The 24,690-nt window shown below is 43.5% G+C and overlaps 9 protein-coding genes across 14 annotated transcripts; 5 read left to right on the forward strand and 4 right to left on the reverse strand.

The window, feature by feature from the left end:
- Window positions 1–2,472: 2,472 nt before the first annotated feature.
- LOC4803382 (methylglutaconyl-CoA hydratase, mitochondrial) lies at window positions 2,473–3,781 on the reverse strand. Its single transcript, XM_001360052.4, has 2 exons — window positions 3,362–3,781; window positions 2,473–3,303 (listed from the first exon to the last, which is right to left on the reverse strand). The coding sequence occupies exons 1-2, from the start codon at window positions 3,678–3,680 to the stop codon at window positions 2,726–2,728; spliced, it is 897 nt and encodes a 298-aa protein (XP_001360089.3). The 5' UTR covers window positions 3,681–3,781; the 3' UTR covers window positions 2,473–2,725.
- Window positions 3,782–3,815: 34 nt separating this feature from the next.
- ZnT49B (Zinc transporter 49B) lies at window positions 3,816–6,788 on the forward strand. 3 transcript variants are annotated; one of them, XR_001452019.2, is made up of 9 exons: window positions 3,816–4,107; window positions 4,175–5,006; window positions 5,081–5,207; window positions 5,265–5,671; window positions 5,739–6,067; window positions 6,131–6,205; window positions 6,265–6,378; window positions 6,443–6,537; window positions 6,616–6,787. XR_001452019.2 is itself a non-coding variant. In XM_001360053.4 (8 exons), exons 2-8 carry the CDS (start codon window positions 4,196–4,198, stop codon window positions 6,485–6,487), a joined length of 1,908 nt encoding a protein of 635 aa, XP_001360090.3. In that variant the 5' UTR covers window positions 3,816–4,107; window positions 4,175–4,195; the 3' UTR covers window positions 6,488–6,787. The 3 variants fall into 3 exon arrangements, 2 of the variants coding, with proteins under 2 accessions (XP_001360090.3, XP_033233890.1); XM_001360053.4 differs by having other exon boundaries at window positions 6,443–6,787; XM_033377999.1 differs by lacking the exon at window positions 3,816–4,107 and having other exon boundaries at window positions 4,551–4,687; window positions 4,812–5,006; window positions 6,443–6,788.
- Window positions 6,789–8,057: 1,269 nt separating this feature from the next.
- On the forward strand, window positions 8,058–10,856 carry LOC4803380 (arylsulfatase B). 2 transcript variants are annotated; one of them, XM_001360054.4, is made up of 7 exons: window positions 8,058–8,567; window positions 8,776–8,899; window positions 8,961–9,120; window positions 9,183–9,270; window positions 9,335–9,726; window positions 9,800–10,550; window positions 10,612–10,856. In XM_001360054.4, exons 2-7 carry the CDS (start codon window positions 8,792–8,794, stop codon window positions 10,799–10,801), a joined length of 1,689 nt encoding a protein of 562 aa, XP_001360091.3. In that variant the 5' UTR covers window positions 8,058–8,567; window positions 8,776–8,791; the 3' UTR covers window positions 10,802–10,856. The 2 variants fall into 2 exon arrangements, with proteins under 2 accessions (XP_001360091.3, XP_033233891.1); XM_033378000.1 differs by having other exon boundaries at window positions 8,399–8,567; window positions 8,781–8,899.
- A 31-nt stretch (window positions 10,857–10,887) lies between these two features.
- LOC117183588 (uncharacterized) lies at window positions 10,888–11,634 on the reverse strand. The gene has a single exon (XM_033378002.1). It carries the CDS (start codon window positions 11,146–11,148, stop codon window positions 10,990–10,992), a length of 159 nt encoding a protein of 52 aa, XP_033233893.1. The 5' UTR covers window positions 11,149–11,634; the 3' UTR covers window positions 10,888–10,989.
- A 1,562-nt stretch (window positions 11,635–13,196) lies between these two features.
- Window positions 13,197–13,867, forward strand: LOC26532207 (cytochrome c oxidase assembly factor 4 homolog, mitochondrial). The gene has a single exon (XM_015183521.2). The coding sequence runs from the start codon at window positions 13,242–13,244 to the stop codon at window positions 13,437–13,439; it is 198 nt and encodes a 65-aa protein (XP_015039007.1). The 5' UTR covers window positions 13,197–13,241; the 3' UTR covers window positions 13,440–13,867.
- LOC6898039 (peptidyl-tRNA hydrolase 2, mitochondrial) lies at window positions 13,273–13,871 on the forward strand. The gene has a single exon (XM_002138091.3). It carries the CDS (start codon window positions 13,423–13,425, stop codon window positions 13,819–13,821), a length of 399 nt encoding a protein of 132 aa, XP_002138127.1. The 5' UTR covers window positions 13,273–13,422; the 3' UTR covers window positions 13,822–13,871.
- LOC6898040 (GTPase Era, mitochondrial) lies at window positions 13,814–15,217 on the reverse strand. Its single transcript, XM_002138092.3, has 2 exons — window positions 14,121–15,217; window positions 13,814–14,068 (listed from the first exon to the last, which is right to left on the reverse strand). Exons 1-2 carry the CDS (start codon window positions 15,088–15,090, stop codon window positions 13,893–13,895), a joined length of 1,146 nt encoding a protein of 381 aa, XP_002138128.2. The 5' UTR covers window positions 15,091–15,217; the 3' UTR covers window positions 13,814–13,892.
- A 115-nt stretch (window positions 15,218–15,332) lies between these two features.
- Hen1 (Hen1 methyltransferase) lies at window positions 15,333–24,419 on the forward strand. Its single transcript, XM_033378001.1, has 3 exons — window positions 15,333–15,919; window positions 21,768–21,937; window positions 23,574–24,419. Exons 1-3 carry the CDS (start codon window positions 15,695–15,697, stop codon window positions 24,328–24,330), a joined length of 1,152 nt encoding a protein of 383 aa, XP_033233892.1. The 5' UTR covers window positions 15,333–15,694; the 3' UTR covers window positions 24,331–24,419.
- bsd (back seat driver) lies at window positions 16,068–21,027 on the reverse strand. Of its 3 annotated transcripts, XM_015183522.2 has the most exons (6): window positions 20,940–21,025; window positions 20,617–20,771; window positions 19,521–20,088; window positions 19,292–19,447; window positions 17,195–19,233; window positions 16,068–17,133 (listed from the first exon to the last, which is right to left on the reverse strand). In XM_015183522.2, exons 3-6 carry the CDS (start codon window positions 19,915–19,917, stop codon window positions 16,615–16,617), a joined length of 3,111 nt encoding a protein of 1,036 aa, XP_015039008.2. In that variant the 5' UTR covers window positions 19,918–20,088; window positions 20,617–20,771; window positions 20,940–21,025; the 3' UTR covers window positions 16,068–16,614. The 3 variants fall into 3 exon arrangements, with proteins under 3 accessions (XP_015039008.2, XP_001360093.3, XP_033233889.1); XM_001360056.4 differs by having other exon boundaries at window positions 16,068–17,130; window positions 19,521–20,771; window positions 20,940–21,027; XM_033377998.1 differs by having other exon boundaries at window positions 19,521–20,771.
- Window positions 24,420–24,690: the final 271 nt, after the last annotated feature.

Consider the following 24,690-nt stretch of genomic DNA (forward strand, 5'->3'; position numbering starts at 1 on the left):
ATCAATCTTTCCATATTTTGTCACACCAGCTTACTAGCTACTAACGACAGTATCAAGACCATTTAACATTAGCAAACTCAAGAATTTGTGAGATATTTCGAACCGCTTTCTGGTCTCCTATTAGTTGGTTAGGGGTTGCCTCTCTCCCTCCCCGCCTCTGCAGTCTGCTTCTTTAGACAGATCATCGAGCTTGGTGCTTGACTCGTTTCAAGTAGCTTATTGGTGTTGCAGTGGCTTGTCGTCGACTTTTGTTGTTGTTTGGCTGGTAGCTTACAGATTTAGACAACAGATTGGAGTCGAAGTAAGCTTATAAGGCCACTATTTCAATTAAAACTTACAATCGAAATAAGTTTTTGAAACCACTCTTTTCCTCTCCAGATGCCTACAGATACTCGTATCTGTTATTTCAGATCTTAGGCGATGCCAGAAAAGTGCGGGCATTAGGAAGGATAAACCAATAAGGAAACAACGTGCTTCGTTGGGTCTCTAATATTTATCCGATTTCGGCAAATTTAGGTGGATCAGTAGATAACGATTAGATTAGATAACCGCATTATGTGTTAGATTCGTTACCAATTCGTCGTCAACCGCTGTAGCTACATACAGTGGGGCAGTGGAAAATTTTCTGCTATGGCACAGACTGTAAATGAAATGCATTTTTCACGTGATGTGCATTTGGAATTTTTCGAGTTCAAATATTGTCGGTCCTAATTGATTGTCACATGCCCCAGATTTATGGCGGCATTTAAAATACAATTTTCAAGTTGAAATTGGCCTAGTGTACTGCTAAAAGTATGATCTAATACCCTCAACAATGTCTCTCCACTAGCTGGGGAGCTGACATGGGACTTTATTGAACAGCGTTTATCGTGTATCTTTAATTACACGCTACAAAAGTACACCTGTTATACGCAGAGCAATCTTATATTGCTTGGGAACAATGTTCTTCTTGACGTACGACAAAGTCATGTTGCGTATACGCACGCTATGGGAAAGCCTTGGATAATTGATAAGCTCAAAGGTTCCGCTTGTGGATCAAAGAGAAGACAAGACCATTGCAAACAGGTCAAGAGCTTCGGCTCTAGCCGCTGCAATGTTGACTTAACGATTCCTTATCGATTGAGCGTAGTGAATTTTGAAAATATTTACCACAGTGGCTGTCCGTATTGACAATCTCGGTTGAGCTTGATAAAGTTTTATCACATTAATGGGGAATTACCGGTTGTGAAAGCTAGATGGGTGGGCTCTTAAGGTATTACCGGGGCCTGCCGGGGATTCTCAATTAGAATACCCTTTCCACTACATCTACATACGTACATACATATAGCGCTCAGCTTCTGAACACATCTCTCCCATCAATCTAATTCAAGTGAGACAACTCGCTGCTCAAATACCTGGAAACAGTGTATTTCAGTTTAATCCCAAGATCCCCCAAATATAAAATGTAAGACTTCATCTGCCCCTTCATTACAATGCCAATCACGCTTTTTCTGACCAACTGAGAAAAATTACAAACAACATTAAATTTCAGACTGTTCGGCGAAAAATTCGCAACAAAAAAAATCCAATTCGTATTGTGTTTATTATCGCACAATTAATATACTGATGTGCTTCCGCAATTGATTTCCGGATCTGCCTTCTGACACTGTTTTTGGGGTCGGCTCAGATCGGACGAGTTCAGCGCTGAGTAATTAACCAATTAATATGCAGACTGCGCTTGGCATTAGCTCTAAAGATTGTCGTTTCAGATCTCAATGGATTCGAAGTTCTGTCGCTGCTGCTGCTGCTATGTCAAGCAGCGCAACGATCAACGGCACTGACCTTGCCCGATGTCAAACACCCGCACCGCATTTTAATTTGATGCTCTCTGGGCTATCATGTGTGGGTGGTGTCAGTGTTTGTAACGTAACAGAAATGTGGGCTAGTGGAGGTGGGATGAGACGTCCAAAATAAACTTCCTTGACATGCTGTGGAGAAACCGGTTGCAGCCTCATCTTGAGATTCTCACTGTTTATTTGTTTCAAAAAGTGATTTCAGTAATGGCTGTGGCTGTTTCGTTGCTTCTTGCCACAGGCGACAAACGGCCTTTGTCCGAGCGGGCCCCGAAAATAATAAGTGTCGAACACGCCCTAAAGGCGAGTCAGAGCAGTACCCATAAGATATTTGCATTATGCAAATTACAAATTATTCAACAAATGCAGGCACAGCAATAGCAACTCTCTTAGTCTGACAGTTGCCGGACTCAAGCGACAAAAGAAATTGTTCTACAGACCCGTACTTACGTATGATTTGTACATATATCTATGGCCCCCCATAACAACAGATACTTTCTAAATGATTTGTGAACTTGGGAGGTTCCAAAGAAATATCTGTTTCCGCATAGCTCAAGCGACAACATGATCAAGGTGAGTTTTGCATGTCATTTCCAGTTCCAGTTCCACGCTGTGAGTGCAATGGAAATAGAAGTAGATGTCAATCGGTGGGGTGGTATTTAATGGCTGTAATTAACATTGGCATGAACAAAAGGAGATGCGTCAGCGGACCGATTAAAAAATAGCTGGATAATTAACGTAATTCAAGTTATTTGGCAGCTCGATAAAATCGTTAGATTTATATAAAACCAAGCATATTGGGCTCGGCCATGTGTTTGTGTGTGTCTACGACAATAGCAGAATAACTTATAAATGCACTGTTCAGCTTAACGTTAGGACCGTGGCATTTCCATTTACTCTCCCTTGTAGACGGGCTTGCGTTTCTCGGCAAACGCGGCGAGTCCCTCCAGGCGGTCCTTTGTGGGAATCACCTGAGCATAGCAGACCTCTTCAATGGAGTAGCCCGTGCTTAGGTCGACCTGCATGCCCTTGTCAATAGCCAGTTTGGCCATTCGCACACCCACTGGACCGTTGGGGAGGATTTCCTCGGCGAGCTTTAGGGCCTGCTGGTAGGCAGCATCATTTTTTTCGTTCTGGCTTACAACATGGTTGACCAGACCCAGCTCCTTGGCCACACTTCCATCCAAGACTCGGGCAGTGAAAATAAGTTCCTTCGCCAGCGAGGGAGAGAGAATGCGGGGGAGTCGCTGAGTGCCCCCGGCGCCAGGGATTATGGCCAGTCGAGTCTCTACCAGACCCATTTTGGTATTTGAAGCTGCCGTGCGTATATCGCATGCCAGAGCCATTTCCAGACCACCACCCAAAGCAGCGCCATCCAATGCGGCGATTACGGGCATCGGCAATTGTTCAATGCTAATGAACAGGTTTCGTAGATTCGACACAAACTCGCTGGTTTCCTCGGTGGACATGCCTGGAATCATAATAACACTATTGAAAATCTTTAAAACAATATTGATTGTAATTTGTACCTTTACGCTCCTTCAAGTCAGCGCCAGCACAGAAGATGCCCGGCGTGAGACTGCGTAGGACAACCACTCTCGAACCATTATCCTTTTTAATTTCTTCCAATATTTCGCCAAAGGTATCAACCATTCCCCGGCTGAAAGAGTTCTTTGCGGCAGGCCTATTGAGACCAAGTACTGTAATACCTTTCTGTGCACCTTCCAAACGTTCGATCAAAACTTCATTACCGCCTTCTAATGGCGCCTCAACGGCCAAATTTCGGGCCGCCACAAGGGGGCGAGCTATCTGGCGGGAAAATCTGGCAATTTTATTCATCAGATACATCTTATTAACAGAATATAGCAAACAAATACGGAACGGAAAAAGATTGTTATAAAACCGGCAAAAACAGCTGTGGTCGCTAGTGCTGGAAAGCGGTAACAGTTCATATGTATCGTTGTATGAACTGTGGTATCGTACACACTCGATATTGTATCGATAGCATCATTTTCTTTATCTCCGGGTTAAATTTGTAAAAAATTTGTTAATTTTAATTTATCACAAAATTTAAGTATAATTTCAAGGCTCAGAAGACGCCTGAAGACGCCTGGAACAACGTAATTTTAGCATCACAAGGAGTGCGTACAGACAAGCTTTGTTCGTAGCTCTGCATGGGTAGATTTTTGGTTAAAGTGGAATCATAACGCCAACAATAGACAACATCTGATTAAAAGCAAAAGTCAGTCAGTGTGATATTGAAATAGCGCGCCGTGTAAGTGGAAGAAAAGATACCATAATCGAAGCATGCAAGAATTTGTAAATTGTATTTGTATTTTCAGAGCATTGCTGCGAAAAGCAGGATGCTATTTCGCGGCGTGCAGGTCCTGCAGCGAAGACACCAGCAGTTCAGCAGAGCTATTAATCACTTTTCTGTGCGACGTGACTCCGGCAAAAGTTGGATGCAAAATGACTCCGAACTCATCAGGCCCCAAGCGTGGACTCGTCCTGGCATGTTCATCCAGTTTCGGTGTACTGCTGGAGGCAGCGATTCCACTAAAAAAGAGAAGGCGCTGGAATCGAAGGAGGAGACCACTGAGGCCAAGCCGAATGCTAGACAAACAAAAAACTTCGAGGTGAAAACTTCCAAGGGGATCCTAAACATTAGCACGACAATTGAAGACTCGAAGATCAATGAGATTGTATTTGAGAAATCCGACACAACGAACATTAATTTAAAGTCCAATGCAAGTGCAACAGTAGGAGGAGGAGCCGATAGTACCACGGGATCCGAAACCCCGCATAGCTCCCCCACATCTGCTCCGAAGTCATCGCCACCTGTTAAGGACACCAAGGTCAGTCCAACACCACCACCTGCAGAGACTCCACCTGCCGTCACACCCACACCAAAGCGCGCTCGCTTTGATTATCGCGCCTCACTAGAGCGTAACTTTGTGACTCCTGGAAGAGCAATTGCAGATTTTATGTTAACGGCTGCTGACCTGGACTCTCTATCGAAGATCAAGAGGAGATCTCCATACGAACAAGAGCCTCCCATGACCGTCTACTGGCGACGAGATGTCGAGGCAAAAGCTGTGGAAGTATGGGGCTCCAAGGAGAACCTTCTGCGTGAGCGTCTCAAGCGCGAGGTGGAGCGCAAACAGTACCAGCAGAGTAAGTGCCTTCCTGTCTCACTGTACATATTTGTCAAGTTAATAGAGTATTGCTAAAAATGGATGGTCCGACAGATTTGTTCACTGTGAAACGCCGCCTGCGCGACTATCGTCGGGAGATTGGTTCTCGCACCAAAATTATGATGGATAATCAAACAGAGTCAGAGAAATCTGCTCAAGTAGTCGCCACCGCAATTGCCATGTAAGAATTAATTAATTGCTTGACAACATAAACGATTTACGTACTCGATTCCTCCAGCAATGCAGCTAATTTGCTCTTCAAGGCAGGTGGATGGTTTTACAGTGGCTCCCATAGCATGTTTGCCGAGGTCATTCACTCACTGGCGGATCTTATTAACCAGCTTATCCTCGCGTTTGGCATCTACAAGTCCTCGCAGAGTCCTGATACCGACCATCCCTATGGTTACATGAACATGCGATATGTGTCTTCGCTGATCTCAGGCGTGGGCATCTTTTGTGTCGGCTGTGGCCTGTCCATCTATCATGGTATAGAGGGCATTCTCCATCCACAGCCCATCGCCGATCTCTTCTGGGTCTACTGCATTCTGATGGGATCGCTGGTCTCCGAAGGAGCTACCCTGATGGTTGCCATAAATGAGTTGAAGCGTGCGGCCCGTGTAAATAACGTGAGCTTCAAGGAATACGGTGTGCATTTTCCTTACTCATCTGGAGGCTAGTTTCTCATACATATGTATATCTTTTCACTGATCAGTTATTTCTGGCAAGGATCCCTGCGTGAATGTGGTGCTCTGCGAGGATGCTGCTGCCGTGACTGGTGTCATAGTAGCCGGCACCTGCATGGGACTGAGCAGCTATACGGGCTCACCTATTTTTGACGCCGCAGGATCGCTTGTTATTGGCGGTCTTCTGGGCGCTGTGGCCTCTTTCATTATATACACCAATGCCAATGCTCTGGTGGGTGTCTCCATTTCAACCGACCGTCTTGAGAAGATCAACACTGCGTTGGAGGCTGATGTAATGATCCGAGCCATCTATGATGTCAAAGGCATTGACATTGGTAATGCTCGTGTGCGCTATAAGGTGAGACCCTGACCTTCTTCATTTTCGCTGACATTTTACTGAATTCCATGGATCTGCCCTCAGGCTGAGCTTGACTTTGATGGTCGCGAGTTGACGCGCTCGTATCTGGACAAGCAGGATCTCGCCAAGCTACTAACGGTGCGTTGTCCTGACCTATTTTTAATAATTTCTTGTAAAGTTTTCTTCTCTGTTTTCAGACTGTTCGTGGGTTCCAAAAGGTGGACGATCTGGAGACCTTCCTGCTCGCCCATGGCGAAAACATTGTGGACCTGATGGGCGGTGAGATCGATCGCATTGAAATGAATCTGCGGGTAAGTTACACTGAAAAGCCTTTTTAAATTGATCAACAGCTATCCACTTCTCTTCCCCTGGCAGACGCAATTTCCGGAAATTCGACACGTGGACCTTGAAATACTCTAGGACAGGTTCCCTACCTTGTGGGACTGTTGAATACAAACAAAAAGCATTAGGTGATTGGGTGCTTTCCATAAGAAATGATATCCTGTTTAGTTTATATTTATTTTCCATTGTCTACTGAATCTATCTAGTATCATTAACATTAAATGTGTTGGGCCTGGATATTTCTAAAGTCGTCTGGCTGAAGTGAAGGATACCCGGCTATGAGTTTGTAGTTGAATTAAGTGTGCTTTTTTAATCCCATGCCCCGTTGAAACCAGTGAGAGCTATGTACTATAATAATATAAATATAAATGCAATTAACTATAATGTTTGTTTGTACGAATTAAAGGTCCAAATCGATGGTCGACGAATGAAATGGTTTTTTTAGGAGAAAACAGCTGGCCTCCCTCACTTGGAGCGTAAAAGTTTCAGCCGGTTGAAAAAATGAAGACAATGAAGACAAATTTTTACCGCATTAAGGCAATCGAATGAAAGTCGATTGAATATTATAACTCAGTATTTTTATACCAAGTAGTCATCTTATTAATTTATAAGGAGATAAAAAACATATTGATTGCGCTTGCATAATGCATAATAGATAACAGTGCTGTAGGGATGGTAATTTTAAAATTCGCATTGTTGGGAGTTCTCAGCCCAGCTACGGGTGATACATGGGCTTATACAAATTTTCGTGTCATATTTGCGCTACAGATTACATATCCATTGCTCCAATTATTCTAATATGCAGAAAATTATGAAAGAATATCCGTTTATTAAATTAGCCTTTAAGGGATATTCAAAATAACAGTTACAGTTATTGCTTCTTTAAAGCTTACTAATACTCTAAAGTCCAGAAAACGAAAACAAAATAGAATTCCCTTCTTCCTACCGCACGCAATCATTAAAATGCACTCATTCAAAGAGAGAACGCTCCTTGAGAGAGCTGAAAGCTCCCAGAGCCGAAGGCCTATGGGATGTTTGGGATAATTTTTCGTTGTATGAACTGGGAGCGTCTTTGTACATATGTACATACTGTAAGGTTAGCTGTTAAGTTAACATAGCTCATTTGGAATCACCAATGGATGAACCAAATCCAACTCTTTGAATAAACGGTTGCGGCGGTCTGGTCTGGCTGTGAATGAAATTAAATGCAAACGTGAAGCTTTATTTGAAAGGTGTACACCAATTTTAATGTGAAACGAAAGTGACTTCTTATTCATAAATTTAAGTGATCAGCAAAAAGTTCTTAAGTAAAGCCTGTAAGGAAGCTCATTTCCAAGCCCCGAATTTTATATACCCTTGAAGTTCGACTGTACGTTTGACAACGAATTTTTTAAACCCGTTCGTTCATATGTCAGCTGAAATATATGTTAATGCTTCGTTATTTGGACTGCAATTGTCTGATCAATTCCATAATGCGCGTTTAAAGGGTATAACAACCAACAAAAAACCCCTTATTACCATTTCTATATTAACCAAAACAAACAAAACACTCGCTCATGAATAATTTTTTATAAAGGAATTTCTCTTATGCTTTAGTGGTGAACGAACTTCGACGAACACTATAATAGATACACTCTCATTCACTGTTCTTGCGGCTGGGGCATGGGCATTAGCAGCGCCTTAGCGCCTGAGCTAAAGATCGACGTATCAATCCGATTCTTTCATTCCGATTTGGTTTTTTAATTTGAACACACTGGTTTACTGTACAGCCAGCTGCTGCTGCTTCTTCTGCTGACGCTGCTGGTGCTACCGTGTGGCATTTATTTGACCCATTAACGGTAAAAGCAGCGACACAACACAACGCAATTCACATGCTAATTGGATGGGACCTGACTTCAGACTTCAGAAGCCGTTCTGTTCTGGACTGTGCTGTGCAGATATGTAAATGTGTGCGGCAGGTATATAACCAGCCATTCCTGTTCCAACTGGCAGAGACAATCGTATTCCCATTCGTACAGCCATGAAATCTGTCACCGAATCAATTAGGCGTCGCTTCAGCTGAAGTGTGGCATTGGGAGTAACTAGCACAGACCAGACTGGACATCAAGCCCAGTCCGATTGCTGATTCAGTTGCATTCCCGTTCTCCGAACTGTGACGGTAAGTTCGCCGGACGACGATCAATGCCACACTCAATACGATACGTAGTCGAAAATGTAGACTGGGGCGATCAATTGAGATCGTCGCGTACCGTACTCGTGATTTTAATTGATGGGGAAGGGAACCCTCGAACACAGCGAATCTCTGCAATACATCAATTAGTGAGCAACTGACATCTAATGCCGGCACATCTCACCCGATCTTCCAGTTCAGAGACGCAAACAATGCTGTTTCTGGTGCTGTTATGGTTGGTGCTACCCATGCCGATTCCCTCCGAGGCGGCCAATGATCCGCCCAAGCCGCATATAATCTTCATTCTGGCCGATGATTTAGTAAGTTCCCTTGATCCTAACCTGAATCGTATAATTATCTGTTGGTTATCTCTACTTTTAGGGCTTCAACGACGTGGGCTTCCATGGTTCAGCACAGATTCCCACTCCCAATATCGATGCGTTGGCTTACTCGGGCATCATTCTGAATCGTTATTATGTCGCTCCGATCTGTACACCCTCGAGGTCCGCACTAATGACGGGAAAATACCCCATACACACAGGTATGTGGACCAAGTCCTTTCATATTACTATTCAATCCAATCCATTCCTTCGTCCTGGATAGGTATGCAGCATACGGTGCTCTATGCGGCTGAGCCACGTGGACTGCCACTCAAGGAAAAGATTCTACCACAATATTTAAATGACTTGGGGTAGGTCCTTTGCAATTTATCCCCGAAACGTTCTTGTCCTTATCTCGATCCCTCTGGTCCCCAGTTACACGTCTCACATATCTGGAAAATGGCATCTGGGACATTGGAAACTCGAGTATACGCCACTGTTTCGGGGCTTCAGCAGCCATGTAGGATTTTGGTCCGGCCATCATGACTACAACGATCATACGGCCGTCGAGAAAAACCTGTGGGGGCTGGACATGCGCAACGGAACGGATGTGGCCTACAATCTGCACGGACAGTACACGACAGACGTGATAACAAAGCACTCCGTCTCAGTAATAGCCAACCATGACGCAGCGAAAGGTCCACTTTTTTTGTACGTGGCGCATGCGGCAGGTCATTCGGGCAATCCATACAATCCACTGCCGGTGCCAGACGACGATGTGATGAAGCTGGACCACATTCTCCACTACAAGCGTCGTAGATACGCCGGTGAGTCTCGTGCTTCGATCGCAAGTACCTCTAGTCCTGATGCTGCGACGTTGTTTTGGTTTCTCGCTTTCAGCCATGGTCGCCAAAATGGATGAGAGTGTTGGCGTGATTGTGGACCAGCTGCGAAAGTCGAATATGTTGGAAAACTCGATCATTATCTTCTCCTCGGACAACGGTGGCCCGGCCCAGGGATTCAACCTGAACTTTGCCTCGAACTATCCGTTGCGGGGCGTAAAGAACACCTTGTGGGAGGGAGGCGTTAGAGCCGCAGGTCTCGTTTGGTCACCGCTTCTCGAGAAGAGGCAACGAGTTGTCGACGAGACCATGCACATCAGCGACTGGCTACCGACGCTGATTGAGGCGGCTGGAGGCATACCGGCTCTGGCCAATGCCAATCTCAGTCAGAGTTTGGATGGGATGAGCATTTGGCAGACGCTGGTCCATGCCTACCCATCACCGCGCAAGACTGTGCTCCACAACATCGACGACATCTGGGGCAGCGCCGCCTTGACGGTCGGCGACTGGAAGATGATCCAGGGCACCAATTACAATGGAAGATGGGACGGCTGGTACGGACCGGGTGGGGAGCGAGATCCCCATCTCTACGACTGGAACCTGGTGCTCAAGAGTAGCAGTGGCAAAGCAATGACTGGCCTGAAAATGCTTCCAAGTCGGGCGGATCAGCAGAGACTGCGAGAGACTGCCACAGTCACCTGCCAAGGGCAATCAACTCAGGGCACCAGTTGTGTGGCGACCGCATTTTCAGCCCCATGTTTGTTCCATGTGCGCGACGATCCGTGCGAACAATTCAATCTGGCGGAACAGTGAGTTGGAGACTATCTGCTTTACTTGTTCGGTTGTCCCTCAATACCTTCATTCTTTCAGATATCCCAAGGTACTCGATTTATTGATGGCGGAGCTCCAGCATATCAACTCCACTGCTGTGCCGCCGTCCAACCAACCTGATGATCCCAGGGCAAGTCCTATGTACTTCAACTACACATGGACCAACTTTGGGGACTATTATGGCAATATCAAAGGTGCTGTCCTGGGTGATATAAGCTCGAAGTTTTGAAGGACACTGCGAAGAAGACTGCTTAAAATAAAGTTATCAAGTTTTAGTCTATTAACAGTTATTTGAAGTTGGCTAGGTTTAACGAATTTCGATAGAGTTTGGCATTTATTTATAGCTAGCATCTAAAGAAAGATAATCGATTATCAATTTGACGGGTGCTGTCTCCATCATGTCTCCATCATACTCAATTAAGACGAAGCCGTGGCTGGGGTGGTGGTGCGGAATGGACAGATATTTAGCCGTAAAATGCAGGCCCAGAGAAGGAATGTTGACTCGGCTGTGGGCACCAGGAACAACATCAGGACGGACACCAGGAGCAGATACAGACACAACACCGACATGTCCATGATTGCGAACGAAAGAAGCCTTTATTCAAGCTCTGATACTATCTTACTAATGGATCAGGCCTTATTTATAAGCACCCAGATCTTACAGTTGCTCAGCAATCCACATATGTACATGTATTTGTCCAGCTGTGGCTGTGTTCCGTCTGGTCAACTGTCTTTGACCTGATTCGCTGTGAGGGTAAACATTTACTCAATCCACTTCGAGGCCAATGGACAGGCCGCCTTCCATGAGAATTATCCATAAATCTGGGATACAACTGTATTCGAAGATACTCGAAACTAATAGGACAAAAACAGGCAAATCTCAAGTAGTTTATTTCATCAAGTCCACTAGTCTTTACTCAAACTAACTCTGCGGCTATAAGAGCAAATCAGGCAGTGTGAGCGATCAGGCGGGACAATTCTCACAGTTAGTACATCTATTCTCTAATAGCAAAAATAACCAATTAAATAAGATCAATGCAAAAAAAAATGTATTATATATGTGGTCTTTTAATGCAGGGTATCAAAGATTCTAACATGTATAATTTAGTTTTAATTAGTATCGATAACACAAAATACATTCGATAGATTTTTAGCTAAGAATAACTTTATTTAATTTTGTATAATTCGCAACCTAGGATCAACCTATTTAATTTCATTTTCAAATGTATATTTAAGAAGTAGTTATATCAACTTCCATACGCATTTCATACTTCCATACTTTTCATTTTTTTTATCTTCTTTGTTCATTTGTCTTTTTGTTCTTAGTTAAATTTTAAAATCTAATATCTAGTTTTAAGCTTAAATGCAATTCATTGACGTTTTAACTTCGTAATTACTAGCTCCAGTACTTCCACTTCCTTGCCATTCAATTGTTTCGATAGAAGCTGGGTGTCTCAACTTCAAATGCCGAGTCAAATTGCTTAGTGAGCCACCATACTTAACTCCGACTTGCATTGCGTGCACTTTGCTTTTTTCTCGCCTATAGCGTCGAAGTGATTTAAAAAATCATTAAATTTACCTTTATGTGACATTTCAAAACAGTTTTGTTTGTCTTTAAACTTTCTTTCCCGAGTCCGCCACAACAAAATGTGAAAAGGGTTTCCATACCAGTTCAAAAGTAGAAAACATCAGAGAAATAAACGAATGAAAACGAACGAATCGTGTAAATTTCTCTCGAGTTATATTTGTTTGACCGTTTTCGCTTAAACCTTTTTTTCAGACAAAATCCAATCCACTATTTAAAATAAACCATTCAAGTAGAAAATTAGTTTATCAGTCGGATAAAACTATGTGGGCATGGCTAAATGTTCTATCTAAATAGTAATATTCAACGGGATATAAACCTGGGAGAATATGGGTTCCAATCGTGACGGAGAACGATTAACCTATTGGAAGCCAAGGGGCTATTTAAATATTCTACCGAAAATAATGAAAATTGAATCATTTTAGCACAGTTCAGGTGAAAGATATCGTTGTTTTTTCAAGTTCAGAGGAAAGATGGCGTGAATCCTTAAGAAAAATGTACAATTGTTAATATTTTCCGCCATTTACCTCAAGTAGTTAAACAAGTTAAATAGAGGGGTCTTAGGTGGGCTAAGTTCGGTTTTTCATCATACGAGACGCTATATTGTTGTTAAGGAACCAAAATTGAGGCAAAAATAATCAAAGTCAAGTATTTAAAATAAGCCAGTCAAGCAGAAAATTGATTCATTAATCGGATAAAATTATGTGGGCAGGGCTAAATGTTCTATATAGCTGAGAATATTCGACAGAAGATCAAAAGCGAGGAATATGTACAATACAATTTTTAAAATGAGACGGTATATTTACTGTATATATGTATATAATGGTATGTTTTCTCAATTTCATCATTCTATTAAATTTAATTTTCAACGTTATAAAGAAATCCAATAAAAGCAAGTGTTTAAAATAAAGCAATCAATTAGAAAATAGGTTCTTCAATCGTATAAAATTATGTGGGCATGGCTAAATGTTCTATATAGCTAGTAATATTCGAGGGAAGATCAAAATCGAAGAATATGTATAATAGAACTCGAATTCGTCAGTATATATTTTTATATTTTTGAGGGAGAGATGTAACACTCGCCATGTCCGCCGCTGAAGAAAAGGATCCCGTGGAGTTGATGCTGAAGAAAACAGGCTGCATTGAGCTACATTACAAGGTGCAGGAGTGTATAGCCGACACCGGTGACTGGCGTGCGTGCCAGGACAAAGTTAAAGAATTCAGGGCCTGCATGCAGAAATACGTCGACCAGCAGAGTAAAAAGTATGCCAACGTCAAGTAGCATCCTGCAGAAGTTCATCAAACCAACCAAGCTGGCGCTCGTCGTGCGCAGCGATCTTAAGATGACCAAAGGCAAAACAGCGGCCCAATGTGCACACGCTGCCGTCATGTGCTACCAGAACGCGGCTAACGGAACAGCCGAACAGAGTGCTGTTCTGCAGCGTTGGTGTCGTATGGGCCAACCGAAGATAGTGTTACGGGTCGAAAACTTCGAGCAACTTAATGGACTGGAGCGACAAGCGCAGGAGGCGAACGTCGTTGCTGCTCTGGTGAGAGATGCTGGCCGAACACAGCTGGAACCGGGAACGGCGACGGTTCTGGGCTTGGGACCAGCACCAGCTTCTGAACTGGATAAATTGGTTGCACACTTGAAACTATTATGAGCTCTAAGTTTTATATGTTCATTACAATTAAAGTAAAATTTAACAACAGGTATTCTTTAGCTTCGGCCGGTCTACTTGACCTTGGAGGCCGTGGAAATGGTCAGGGAAACCGCCTGACCGAACATCTCCACCAAATCGGAGGTCACACGTTCAGTTATCTGTCGCAATTTCCCATTGGACTCGCCACATATCAGCCGCTCAATGCGTTCAGTGGGACATTGTACTTGAACGGACGTGTAGACAACATCTGCAATGAGAATCGTACTTTATATGGAACTTCTCCTGTATCGTATACATACGTTTCTCCAAGCTGTAATACTCTAGCTCGCACTTCAGGTTATAGGGTATCTCCTGCGGCAAGTAGTCTAGCAAACGGGCACGAACACTTTCTACAATGAGCGCCTCGGGGCTGGCATCTGTGTGAATGTCCGAGGCGAATCTCCATTGTCTTGGCAATGCCTGTCCAATCAAATAGTTCTGAAGCTCATTCAGGCCATTACCTGTCATGGCTGAGACAAGGAACACATTATCAAAGTGATCCCAAGTGGTCTGTCGCTTGCTTAGCGGAATTCCCTCTGCCACCTGACCCGTGGTAGCGGCTGCCAGACCTCGCGTCGCACCTTTGCCATTTCGCTGACCGGAGAGCGTGTCATTGGTTAGAGTCTTGATCAGATCCAAAAGCACGCGCTTCGATTTAAGGGCATCTATCTTGTTCAGCACGAGGAAACTGGGTAGGTTGGCGTAGGCCTTCAAGGTGTCCAAGACAGTAGGGTGCAGTTCCTTTCTCGTCCAGCTGTTTGAGACATCCTGCATGACGGCGATGACGTCCGCATGCTGAATGGCATGCCGGTAGGAGCTCTTAAAGCTCTGCTCCAAGTGGTGCTTCCGTATTTCCCGCTGGGTCACCAAGCCGGGCGTATCGTAGAACACGAGCTGAGTTTGTCCGGTTGTGCAAATGGCCGTGTTCGACTTGCGGGTGGTATGTACTTTAGCGGATGTGGGACATACCCTGTGGTTAATTATGTTGTTGATGAACGTGCTCTTGCCCACATTGGGGACTCCAATCACAGCAATGTGCAGGGACATCTGCTGATCCACTGACTTGTTGATATTCTTCGTACTCTCCTGCGGAGGTAGTTGCGCAGGGTTGGACGATGTGTCGTCGGATTGAGTGGCGTTGGACAAGCTGCGTCCATTTGTAAGCAAACATCGATTGCTATTAGTCCTATTCAGCAATTTTAAAGCACTTGAAAACCAATTATACCGCATCTTGCGAAATCAAGTTTATTTTTATTTAGCAAATTTCGATAGCCAATTTCGATAGCTGATGTTCTTCCTGGCCGTATGACATTACTCTTTGCTAATGGTCGTATTCCACTACTCTAACCGGACCGGTTAAACACACATATGACAACACTTGAAAAGTGTGAGACCAGCAATAAAAACATTACGGGAAAAGTAATGTACGATATAATAGTACGATATTGTCATCGAACTGGCGGCAGCGCAGCAGCAGATAAATTCATACTGTGAAATTATCACATGCGATATATGTACATACATATGTATGTAAGAATCGTCCGGTGTGTGACGCTGAACCACCAAATCACCAACGCCAACGCAAATTAATAGTTGTGTTTTTGCTTTCATGCAATACCGATATTTACAGTAGTGAAATACGACCAATAGATGAGCAGAATTGGACCTGTAATTGAAAGTGTAACAATCAATCGTCTCAACGCGTTCGCGACCAAGTGATTAGCAGGACAAAGAAAGAATACCTCAATACATTTCACATAATATAATTGCAACAAAGATTAGCACGTGAATCAATCGAAGTCGCCAAACACAAATCCCCAATAGAAGACGCACAATGTTTTCATATAAGCTGCCGTGCGGGGACTTCCAAACGGTCACCACAATGACGGAGAAAAATATAAGCTTCGTGCCGCCAGTTTACGAGCAGAGGTACTGCGCGGCAATTCAAATTTTAATGGGATGGCAGGATCAAATCAAGAAGGTGGTCGAATTTGGCTGTGCCGAAATCCGGTTCTTCCCCCTACTACGACGAATTGAGACGATTGAAAATATAGTTCTGGTAAGCATTGAAACTCAGCGTGAAAAAAGCGCGTCGTTTTTTTAGGGACATTGTTAAGGAAACACGATTATATTTTATTTACTTCGGCTGTATCTGTATCCTATCTTAGACTGCTATCATAATAATTACGAAATAACCTTTATCTATATATATATATATTAAATACTTTATTGAGTAGAGTATACCTTTTAAATGTAATAGGGAAAATGGGAAATGAAACCTAACAATAACGGAAAAGTGGCAAATAAAAATTCAATACATGAAAGATTTGCTATCAAGGCCATGTGGAGCCAAACGGTGCACTGTTTCTGCACACCTTTTGTCCGTACATATATTTCTTACAACATCGTATAATGGGTAATTCAACGTCTTGCGCATGGAGCCGAGCTGTGCTGAGCCGATGCTCTCATAGCTCTGCTCCGACTGCCTGAGCGTACCAATCTGAATGCTTAAAGATAACAAATTAATTTATTAAAAACCAAAATTAGAAATCATGACGAGTGGTGTCCACGTGTATTAGCATGATTAGGTTTTGTTCTGTTCCTCTGAACAACTCATCTGGCATCGGGTAGTGCCTTGTTAACCACTAAAAATACTTGAAAACGAATTTAGGTTGCTAGTTTTCTAATTCTTGGTTTGAAGTCCCCCTAGCCTAGTCGGTCGGTCGGTTGGTCGGTCGGTCCCTATTTATAGCTCTATAATTTGCGAGAATGCCTGGACGGGTTGACATTACGCCCCTTGATGTACTTGTTTTCGTCATCGTATTCGCTGTACAGATTCTGCACTTCCAACAAGCTCGAGTTGTTCTCTACATCGTGCTCGCCAATTTTTGACTCAGTCTTATATAGGCATCGGCGCGTGCGACGCTGCTTAGGTCGATCCTCTGGCGACCGCCTTGACTTCAGTTTGCGCTCCACCTCATCGGTGGCAGAGGACACAGTGGCATTTTCTTTGCGTGTGGCGCAGCCACGTTTGTTACTGGCCACTGCTGACAACGGCGTAGACCGAGATTTGCTAACAGCACCGCCGGCAAATTTAGCCGAGGCTATATTTTTGTTGATTTTTGATACACCTCGGTTGGATTTCAGCTGCTGTGTTTGGGTTTGCTTGCTGGTTCTTTTCCGGTAGGCTCCCCCCCCGACGCGTCGACGAACTGCTTGCTCGGAATGGTCAGAGTAATCGCTCTCCTCAGACGTGCCTTGCTCTGCATACTGCTATAAAGATAAAAATGATAAAACATAAAAATAAATGTTTTTATATGCCACCACAATTTACCTCTCCATCAGTGCTTTCTGCTGCATCATTATCCTCCTCCTCCTCCTGGTCCTGCTCACGAGTCAATGCATCGACTGCATCATGGCATTCGCCTTCGTTGTGTTCCTGCACGACCAGCCCCTTATCGCGTCGACTCTGCTCAACCGTCAGTATCGCATAGGTTGGCCTGCCCTCATAGCGCTTAGGAAGACGCATTTGCAAGGGGCATATGGTCTCCTCCCGTTCAAACTCCTTGGCCGCCCGTTCGCGGGCTATTTGATCGGGGTCTTGAGAGATAACCTCCGCCCATGAGAACTTCTTTTTCACATTCTTCTTGCTCGACTTGGATCGCAGGTTCTTGGGCGATACACGATTTGTTATCGAGTGCTCCTGGAACGGAGTGCTAAGCGTTGAGTTACGCATCACGTTGGTGGAAATCTTATTATTCAGTTCAAATATATCGCACTTGTTGCCATACATTTCGTCCTTAACAGCCACGCGGGTGAGCAAAATCTCTTCGCTGTTTAAGCGCATCTGGCTGGGGTCATGGCCCAGACGATGAAACTCTCGCTTAAAGATGTTGCGATAACGCTCATAATTGGGACGCTCCTGGTATGCTAACTGGCCAATCTGTTTCAGAAACTCGCCCAAATACTTAGGAACTTGTTTTCCGTAGAATTGACGCAACATTTCCGAGACATCCGTCATAAAGAGCTCCTTAGCACGGTGCACTTTCTCCTGCTGTTGCTGCTGGGCCACATCCTTCCAGGGCAGGTAACCCTCGGACCAGTACACCAAATTGTAGCCCAAGCACTCCAAATCGCTGCGTCGCGAATGCGCGCCCAGGTGGGCGTCGCGCGATGTGAACTCTAGAGTGCCGTCGTGCGCACGTCGTTGGTCCATAATAAACGGACGGTGAACACCGCGGTCTTGATATTTTGAGGCCAGGCCAAAGTCGATAAGGAACACGTGCTCTTCCTCGGCGGGGAGAAGCTGATACTCTGCGTGGGATTGGGTGTCGTCCTGCTTTCGCCTTCCACTCCGTTTGCTACCTTCGCTCATTTCACTTTTAAGTTTCGATTGATGTCTCGTTGCTCGTGTAGTTATGGAACACTTGGAGGGCGTAGATGGATGTGCATGTGCTTGTGCGTGCCTTGCCCGTTTACCCACGGCTGCTGTCGCGCGTCGCGCCGAGGGTGGAAGAAACTCCTCTGAATCGTTATCGGACGTTACTGGCGACTGATCGTCTTTATCCTCATTATTTTTTATGGGATAGCCATCCTCGTTAAAGTCCTCGCGGTAGCTAACGCGTTTGGTGGGTCGCAGATAGTGCGACTTGACCATTTCCTCGTACATGGAGTTGCGCTTTTCTCGACGGCACGAACGCACCGGATTGGAGCCGCTGAACTCGATGTTAGTCTTGCGCACGCTTCCCTTATTTTTGTTCAGTGGCGTGTGGTACGTGTCCAGGCTGTTGCTGTTGTTACTGTTCGAAGTGGCGCCATCATCAAAGTCCTCGTCTTCCTCATCTTCCTGGGCGGCATCCACAATTTGCTTTAAAGCCAACTTTTTGTTCTTCATGAAGTAGTCATCGTCGCCATCACTGAACTTGACTACATCATCGGTTGTCTCCTGCTCCGAGCTATTCCCGCTGTCTGTCGTCTGCTGTTTCTCATCGTAGTGCTCGTCGTAGCCATCGCTCTTTGCCCCCTTGACTTTTCCGGCAGGCACTGCCTGCTGCTTGAGGTACTTGCACTTGGATATCATTAGGTTCTGTGCCTTGATATCGTTGTGACAATAGCCCTTGTCGTGAAGATGCTCTAGCACATTAATTATGTGGATAGCGAGGACCAGCAAGCATTTCTGCTCCACCCGTGAGTTTTTAATGAGCGAGTGCAGGTCGCGATCGAAGCGGGGCAGGACCAAGAACCGATACCGAGCATCTCCAAAGTAGTGTGTGCCCGATGCAATGTAGCTGGGTATTCCGGACGGGGGCCCGTTGCTAATAATATGCCTACGAGCCGAAATGTTGGCAGCATCCTCGTGATCATCAGCTATTTCTACAACAAAAGAATGATCATAGCATCAAGCAGTAAACCTACGGTGTATAATGCTTACTCTTAGTCTGAGATGTGTTGATCAGACAGTGAATCTCTACGAAAAGTGGTCCATTTGAGTGGGGTTCAATTTTGACGACGAATTTGGCTCTTTCAGAGCTAACGGGGCAGACAGTGTCTTCTGAGGCTAGGAAGATCTCGCCAAAGTTTCCCTTGCCTATAGAAAAATATGGTAGTTAAAATGCGCACTTTGCATTTGCATTATAACCAATCTGTCGATCACCACTCACCTATGGGTCGCCCCAAACGCCACGCCTTGGAGAGCACGTCCCTCAGTATGGTTCCATTGACGACAGATGGACGCAACGTATATACCGGACGCGGCGACTCGGTAGAGTTTGAGTGATTGTGGTCACTGGCAAAACTAGCTCCAGCCAACAGGAGGCTTTGAGCTTGCGGGGTCTTCAACACAGATGTATCTTCCTCCACTTCACCACCGCCAGCAGACCCCGACGATGAGGAATCCTCGTCGTCGTTCTCGTGGAACTCATATCCATTGCCATTTGTCGCCGCGCTGAGGCGCAGGCATTTCTCCGTCACACTGCCGCTGGTTTTGGCCGGCGCTCGCTTTCGTTTGCGTATGTTGCGGTCTATCGGTGGGCGTTCCAACGGGAGGCGTTTGCCCATCGTGATGCCGATGCCCCCTCCTTGGATTTGGTTGCAAACGGACTACGCTATAGCTCAGTCTCGTTGCAGATTTACGCGAGGCGTATTAAGGAACGTTGATTAGATTTGCGCGTAAAAATTTTATTGTTTTCTTCGAGTTCCGTTTTATAGCTTGTTGTCTATGCTTTTTCACTTGAGATTTGAGTAAAGCGTAGAGTGGTATGTCAAATAGACAGCGACATAGTGTTCGTTTGTATTAGTGTGTAATAATTATGTACACACAAACAAAACAAATAATTTAATATCTTTCGGAAATGTCCGAAATGTTGATTTGTTCATTATTCGAATAGCATGTGTAAATGCGTGCAAGTCTGCAGATTTATATTCAATATTCAATGTCTGTAAACATGGGGATAAAATAACAGGACAGACGGACGGACAGACAAATGAGTACAAAATTGATTTTTCTCCCCGGCATTACAGCACATAGCATTAAAGCATATTGTTAATCTTTCTTTTCACTAGAGTATTCGTTATAGATATATTATAGCTGCCACTCGATTTCCTCAGCACAAACTCGATTGAATTGATTTTCCAGTAGCTATTTTTCTCACGTATTGCTAGCTCTCTTCTTCTTTTTTTGTAGCTTTTCTTTCTCTGTCCTCTACAAGACCATTTCTTGTAGGTTTGTACCGCTCATAGCCGTAAATAAATGCTTACAATTTTTAGTTGGCCCGGCGTCTTACACGTTTAATTTTCACATATAGTTCATTGCTTTCTTCTCTTTATTGTTTAGCTTATTTTAGTAATTACACATTTTTTCAACATATCGATAAAATTTATCAAGTCAGAAATACACAGTTTCTACACATTTGCTACATAATGGAAGGAAAAAGAGGGTATGGACAAGAGCCAAACCGGCCCAGAAAAGCAACGCATGCAAGGTAAAATCTACCCCATTTCCCAATATACCTCGAAGAGAAAAAGACGATTTTTTTTTCAATATATATTGTTCTCACACGCGAGGTAAGATTCGTACGAACCTTGCAATTTGCCTTGGCTATTTTGTGCTATTGTCCATACCCATATTTATAGCCCATTACGACTCATGTTGTTGTTGCCGAGAGAACAGCAGTGTGACCGTCCTACCCTCAGAAATAACGCAAATATACCGATGAAAAAACGATCTTATACCACTAAAACCCCCTTTATTTAAACAGCTGGAGCTAGAATTCTTCATGATTCATAATTTTCGCGGAGGACGGACATTTGTCCATATTCAAAAATCATATTAGTCGATTTTGATATTTGGTTTAATATTGATAGCTAGCCAGGAAACTCAGTTCTGAAGACATTATTGTATCCAAGTGATATTTTCTACAAGATTGGCTTATATTAAATACTCTCTTTTATTTGGTTGTGTCTAAAATAAGGTTAAAAAAAAGCTCAAAGCATAAAACGAAAATGTGTCTTGAATGTTATTCTCTTTATACCCTATTTCTTTTAACTAATACTCAAATTCTGGTTTCCAAGCTGCTTTAAAACGTTATTAGTAATGGTCTTTTCCGAGAGTGAGATGTTTTAGACCTTGTATTAATATTTTCTTGTAAATATATCTCGATCCCGATACCTATTCTTGGTCTCTGTAAAAAGACAATAAACTGCAACATTTTGTTGTGATAGCTTGTGATATCTTCATTCATTGGATCCTAGGATAACAAACATTTCCCCAATTATATAATATCCTTTTCACTATGTGGAGTGTTGCTGATTTAAATCTTAACTCAAAAAAGTTAGAAGAAAATTTATATTCGCGCAATTTACATTCGCGAATTCTTTTAACATGAAATCGCTTCTATCTGTTTTCGTAGGTGGACATTGACGAAGCACTGCTGAGGAAGAACATGAATCGAATAGACCCATTGCTCTCCGACCATATTAAGAAACGCCAGAGTCTCCTGCAAGTGCAGGTTCTGCAAGGAAACGTCGCCGATTCCTCGGATGAATTGCGGGACACAGATGCTGTTATCGCTTTGGAACTGTAAGAAATACACTGCATATTTACACTACTATTTACTACAATAATTTAGCTAGTCCGTATAGTTTTAATGAATTTAATGCCGCGCGCACTGTTTTTGCATTTCGTTGCAAAATGTTGTGTTGTATAAAATACGACAGGGCTCCAGCGTAATCCGACCCATTTCATACGAACGATAAAATCGTTTGATATAAGCTATTTGGCTGCGTTATTTACCTGATTTTTTAAATCATTCCATTCAAAACTATCGAGGGCGCCACTATCGATGGTTCGACAGCTGCATGACACAAGTACAAATTTGTAAAAATTTTCTACTGGAATTGTTGTAGCAACATTTTACATTTTACATCATAATCTTATTAGATGTACTCAGTACTACAGCAGTGATGTTGAGACATAATATTTTCTATTCTTCATAAATAACACTGCACAGCATATCTGATGATTTCAGAGGATTATTTTATTTAGATCTTTAGTTGAAGAAAAGTTTCTTTTTACAGCTGAAGGCTGAAAGAGAGCTGTTCTGAATGATCCAACAATAGTCAGCCATCATGTGTGAGTTCCAGTAGCCTTGATAGCGTCCCTCCATCGTACGAAGATCCTGATCTTCAAGATTGACGAAAAAATAGTCCAGGTGATTATGGAGAAAGTATAACATAATTCTTATGCTACATCCAACCCTTTGAAAGTGATAAATTAGTTGTTCGACGTGTTGAGGATAGTCAGAACTAGACGATATTTTGTTGTCCTTCTTTTAGCCTAGAGGCTACAATTTGTGAAGCGGTCTTTGACAGTCCTAGATCTCCTATAGGATCGTTTAAATCGTCTTGGATCAGTCGGATCGTCAGTACTGTCATTTTCCACCTTAAAATGCATGTGCTTCTCCTTAAGGCTCTGTTTTTGTTCACCAAACTAAAATAACAGTCGTCGTTGTGGTTCACAGGTTATTTCTCTTAAGAGAATTACCCTGGTGGATGATCTTGCTGTTATAACAGACGTCAAACTAAAGTTTTCTGAACACATACATATCTACCATGGTAAATAATGCCATGGGCCTGCTTGGGTTTATAAAAAGGTGGCCAAAGGTATTGTACGTCCCATATTGCATATTGCATCGCCACTTGACAGATGCAGTCGTTGCATATCAACGTCCTAAATATTCATAGATAGCGACTTTGTACCTAATTTTGTTCCGTTTTCCATTTGTCCACAAACGCAGAAACTCAACGCACGTTTTGCATACTTTTTGCGGAACCCAATGCTTATATTTAATTTCCAGCGGCTGACCAAAGTAATTCATTCAAGCTTCTTTTACGAACTCTGTTACATTTAAACGATATTCTTTAAATATTCTTTCGGACTATTCACACAAAGAATTCTATGCACAAGGCTATGCACAAACAGACTGTGCCATATCAAATTTGAATAAGTAACAGCAAATTAGGGCTATGAAAAAGCGAATTTAGAGTGAAAGCTAACTCGTAAACTAGAGCTGTTTCAAAACAAATGAGTGTATTTTTAGAATCAGCGGCCTCAAATTAATAGACATAAAGTGATAAAAGTCAATCATCATATTACTCGTTTTTTATATTCGGCTCCAGAAGATAATAATTTTATGTACGCATTTATTTACTTACAGCATTGAGCACGTTTATGAAGATGTGTTGACCAAAATTCCATTGAATGTTTTCGGATTCATGCAACCGAAAATTGCCATATTCAGCACGCCTAATTCGGACTATAATGTCATCTTTACGCGCTTCAATCCCCTTCTACCGAATGGATTTCGTCACGAAGATCACAAGTTTGAATGGACGCGGGAAGAATTTAAGTCCTGGTGCACGTCTATTGTTCAGAAATATCCCAATTACATGTTCGCCCTAATGGGAGTGGGAGATCCTCCCAAGGGCTATGAGTCCGTCGGTCATGTGTCGCAGATAGCGATATTCGTACGCAAGGATATCCTCGAATTGGAGCTAGAGAATCCGCTGATTCGCAATGTAGGGACATCCAGTCCCTACCAGCTCATACATGGCGTCACCTATCCCTTTCATGTGGATACCAGGAGTCAGGAGCAACGTATCTGGGACGATGTTCAATATGAGCTGAATAATTTTAAGCAATACTGCAAATACCAAACCGAGGATGACGACTGTTCGGATATACATAAACTACCATTTGAGACACTACTGTCACGCATCCAACGCACTGGCGCTACAAGAGAAATACTTGACGATATCCTAAAAAAGAAATCAGTTCAGGTCAAGGATGATTTCGTTCTGATAGAGGACTCGGACGACGATTCCGTAACTTCAACCCATAGTGATGCCGATGAGCAGAGCTTGAATGAGGTCCAATTATCCGGAGAGGACGAGGAGCTTTGGGGTGTCAATTAAGCTCCGCTCCCAAGATTCCCAAGAATAATATTTTTTCATAAGACGCGGTGAACTCCCATATTGGGACTTCGAATAAATCCAGAACCAAATCTGTTCCCTCTTACATATCTCTTCGGGGTCCAGGGTGGGTTTTTCCAAGCACAGTTTCAATTTCAGTTTCAGTTGAGGGAGTTCACCCGCCCTTTCTCCCTAGTAGACCACTATCACTGCGAAACGTTGCGAAAATTGGGGTTGCCGCCAAGATGATGAAGACGCCGACGCCGCGTCGTCTGTCTAGCTGGGGCACCCGCACGGAAATTGGTTTTTTTTGCAACAATAGAGGGATGCAGCAAGGTGGGGGGAAAGCAGGGGAGAGTTTAA

This window comes from Drosophila pseudoobscura, chromosome 3 (genome assembly GCF_009870125.1).
Source record: "Drosophila pseudoobscura strain MV-25-SWS-2005 chromosome 3, UCI_Dpse_MV25, whole genome shotgun sequence".
NCBI classification, from domain to species: domain Eukaryota; kingdom Metazoa; phylum Arthropoda; class Insecta; order Diptera; family Drosophilidae; genus Drosophila; species Drosophila pseudoobscura.